Raw genomic sequence first — 3,785 nt, 5'->3', positions numbered from 1 at the left:
TTCTTTCTCTCTCTGTTTTTGACAGAGTCTCTCTCTGTCACCCAGGCTGAGTGCAGTGGCACAATCTCACATCACTGCCACATCTACCTCCCAGGTTCCAGTGATTCTCCTACCTCAGCCTCCTGAGTAGCTGGGATTTCAGGCACCTGCCACCACACCCAGCTAACCTTTTGTATTTTTCGTAGAGACAGGGTTTCATCATGTTGGCCAGGCTGGAATGACAGGCGTGGAATTACAGGTGTGAGTCACCATGCCTGGCGTGTATTTATCATTTCTACGGGCAAACATATTTATCAAACCACCTCCATCCTCTAACATTCATTTTTTCTGATATAAGATCCCATTTGTGGAGCTGTAACAGCAAGGAGCTTTATTAATATGATGTCTAGAGCACTAGGGGGGCGTGTGTGTGCTAGAGGAGGAGCAGATGTCCTCTGTGAGTTCTCCTCTATCAGGGGTCAGCTTGGACGAAATTTGGCCCCCACCTGCTTTTGTAAATAAAGTTTTGTTGGAACACTGCCACACCCATTCATCTGTGTCACGTGCGTGGCTGCTTTGTCACTACAACAGGAAAGTCCAGTAGTTGCAGCACAGACTGGACAGCCCGCAAAGCTGAAAATATTCCCTATTTGGGCCTTTACAGAGAAAGTCTGCTGATGCCAGCTCTAAACCACGATGGGACTGCCCGTGCAGGTGCTGTGCAAGCTGTGTTCACATGGTACCTCCTGTTGTCATTCACCTGGCTCCCTTCCGACTGCAAAACTCTGCCATTCTCTGATGTAGGAGATGTGCCTCCAGGCCACACCGTGCACGTCTCCATAAAGCCACCTCCTGGACCAACTGGGTTTCTTGCTCGCCTTCCTTCTGAAGTAAGCCTCTCTCTCCCACTGGGCCCCGTGAGTCCACTCGTGAGTCCACTTGTGAGTCCACTAAGCAGAGGTGCCGCCTGAGTGGAATCCGCCAGGCCCCAGAGCTGCCTCTGGGTCTGCAGGAGCGCAGAGTGTGCAGAGGGCTCTCTCTGCTGTTTTCCATCAGGGCGTGTCCCATCTCAGCCTAACAGGGAGGTGCCCAGAAAACAGGTGGAGGTGAGGGCCACTCAGTCCAGGGGCCCTTTGAGCTGTTCCTTCTTGACTGGCACACACAGCTCGCTCCTTCACTTCCTTTCCCATCCACTGCCGGGCCCAAGCCGGCCTTCCAGGGAGCAGCCATGCCTTACTTCTACCGAGCTCCAGGGCCCCAGGCACTCCCAGTTCCCAAGGACGCCCGGACCACCCACTCCTCAGGCCAGAGCTTTGAGCAGCTGAGGCAGGAGTGCCTGCAGAGAGGCACGCTGTTTGAGGATGCAGACTTCCCGGCCAGCAATTCCTCCCTGTTCTACAGCGAGAGGCCGCAGGTCCCCTTTGTGTGGAAACGACCAGGGGTGAGTGGGGCAAGTGGGAAAGGAGCGCAGGGGACGCCGAGGTCAGCAGCCCGTGGGGAGGGTGGCAAGCTCCTGGGGAGGAGGAGGTGGAAACGGGGGCGCACGGAGGGGCCATCTACACTCAGTGCGACCGAGGTGCATCATCCCAGTCTACTGTGGAAAGTTGTGCAGTTTGGAGGCAGGAAATGATGTCCCTTTCCGGGGATGCTCTGCAGCGGGGACCCGGGACATCCGGCTGCACCCCCTTCCCTGCCCCAAGCTCTCTGACCTGGAGTCGGAGTGGATCTTGTCAGCAGGTGATGGGCATGAATCAAAACCTTGTTCACAAGGACAGGCAGTCCCCCCACCCCACCCCCAGTGTGTGTGGTAACTCTGAGATCACGTGTGAACAGTGCTCCGTGGCTTCAGGCCCAGAGCTGAGGGTGCTCAGTGTGGATGAATGTTTGGCTCAGCAAGTTCTCAGCAACTGTGAGACAGATGGAACACAAAAGCAGGAACGTTCTCCCCAGAGCCATGCATCCCCCTTTCCCAGAGATCGGGGTGAACAGTGCCCCACCCCTGACAGTCTGGAGGTGTCATCCCAGGAGGCACCAGCTGGTCACTGGGTCCCAAGAGGCGCCAGCTTGTACCTGGGATGCCATGTCAATATTTGCAGTGCTGGGTTAGTCAGGGCTTTACCTCTGACCCGGCGCCAGCTGGGCTGGCTTCCATTCCCTCCAGGTGGGTACCGGCCTGGGAGTGGCTCCTGTGGGGTCAGGTTGCTTTTGAACAAGGAGGGCTGGTACAAGGGATGCTGGTCCTGCAGGTGAGAGCCTGAGCACCCATCTCGTCCTGCTGCTCACTTGTCTCATGCCTATAGTCATATCGCAACCTCCCTGGGCCTCAACAATGATAACTAACGCAGGCCAATGGCTAGCACACAGGAGGTTTCCAGTACATTACAGCCATTGTCACATTACTACTATTACTGCTCTTGTGATTGTCATTGTGAAGATGATTAGCTCTGAGTCTCATCTTACATATGAATAGCAAAGGACTGGCCATAACCACCTCCTATCTCCCAATGTTCAAATAATGTTGATGATTTTAAATGGATGCTTTTTGTTTTGTAATGCACATACACAAAACTTCTGGGATCTTTAGAGGCAGGAACAAAGTGAACCTGAGCTACTCTTTCTGAAGTGGTAAGGGTTTTATTGCTATTTCCTATGGTAGGCAGTGCGGGGTGTATGTGTGTGCATGCACTTGTGTGTGTACGTATGTGACTGTGTGTGTGCATGTATGTGCCTGTGTGTGCCTGTGTGCACATGTGCATGGCTATGCATATGCATGTGTGTGTGGATGTAGGTGACCGCATGCATCGGCACGCAGGTGCCTTGATCTTCACCTGCCGGGTAATCGATCCCTCAAGGTGCCGTGTTTGTTGGGAAATCACAGTGAGCACTCAGTGGCCCTATCAGAGTTGGGGTGAAAGTGCCCAGACGCCTTCCGCCCCACAACTGGAAGCCACACTATGATCGGTTTTGGTTCTCTGCATATGGCCAGTAACAGTGTGAGGTCAGGGCACTGGCAGATCACCTGGGGTTGCACTTGACGGACAGGATTAGTAGATAATGCTCTGCTAAGTAAGAAATAGGACATTTCCAAAATAAAAAAGCAGAAGTTACAAGACATAAAGCAGTGACCTCTCAGAGGCTCTGCCCACACCCCTTAGGTCTCCCTGTGCTTATTTCCAGCCTCAGCACACAAACAAACAAATGGGCACGTGGGCAGCTGCCCCAGGCTGTGGGTGCATTTTTAACTGTGGGCAGAGATTTCCCTGCAGTTGAAGTCAGGAGCCCTGGGGAATAGAATTCCAGAGAAGTTAATCTCCTGGGTCCCCGGCGATCAGAGCCCATGGCCAGAAGCAGCAGCACTTTCTGTTCGATCCAGGGTGTCGTACAAATGTTAATGTTCTTCACAGGCAATTGATATGCAAAGGTTGAAAGCACTTTTTCTCTTCTTGAAAATAAGGACAATAATGCAACTTATGCGGTCCTTGTGAGGGTCAGCCACATTACCACGGGTGGAGCACTTAGCAAAGAGCCTGGCGTGTAAATAATCAGTGCCGGTCCTTGATCTTTCTACTGCTGTAACTGTAACCCAGCACCATCATCTCCTGATTCTAGGAGGGCCCCAATATTTTTTTTATTCTTTAAGTTCTGGGGTACATGTGCAGATCATGCTGGATTGTTACATTGGTATACACTTGCCATGGTGGTTTGCTGTATCCATCCCTCCGTTATCTATATTAGGTATTTCTCCTAACGTTATTCCTCCCCAATCCCCCCACCCTCTGCTATCCCTCCCCTAGCCCCCTACCCCC

The 3,785-nt window shown here is 52.7% G+C and overlaps 1 protein-coding gene across 1 annotated transcript in view; it reads left to right on the top strand.

The window, feature by feature from the left end:
- Positions 1–1,093: 1,093 nt before the first annotated feature.
- The window catches only part of CAPN9 (calpain 9), a 52,799-nt gene continuing 50,107 nt past the window's right edge, over positions 1,094–3,785 (top strand). Inside the window, exon 1 of the mRNA XM_032242356.1 lies at positions 1,094–1,420. Within this exon, the coding sequence (XP_032098247.1) occupies positions 1,208–1,420 (213 nt within the window). The 5' untranslated portion in view covers positions 1,094–1,207. The remainder of the gene's footprint in view (positions 1,421–3,785) is intronic.

The sequence above is a fragment of the Sapajus apella genome, unplaced genomic scaffold, assembly GCF_009761245.1.
Source record: "Sapajus apella isolate SASKATOON/1434 unplaced genomic scaffold, GSC_monkey_1.0 scaffold49, whole genome shotgun sequence".
Lineage (NCBI taxonomy): Eukaryota > Metazoa > Chordata > Mammalia > Primates > Cebidae > Sapajus > Sapajus apella.
Note: the sequence above shows the minus strand (reverse complement) of the source record. Positions and strands in the feature narration are given on the sequence as shown.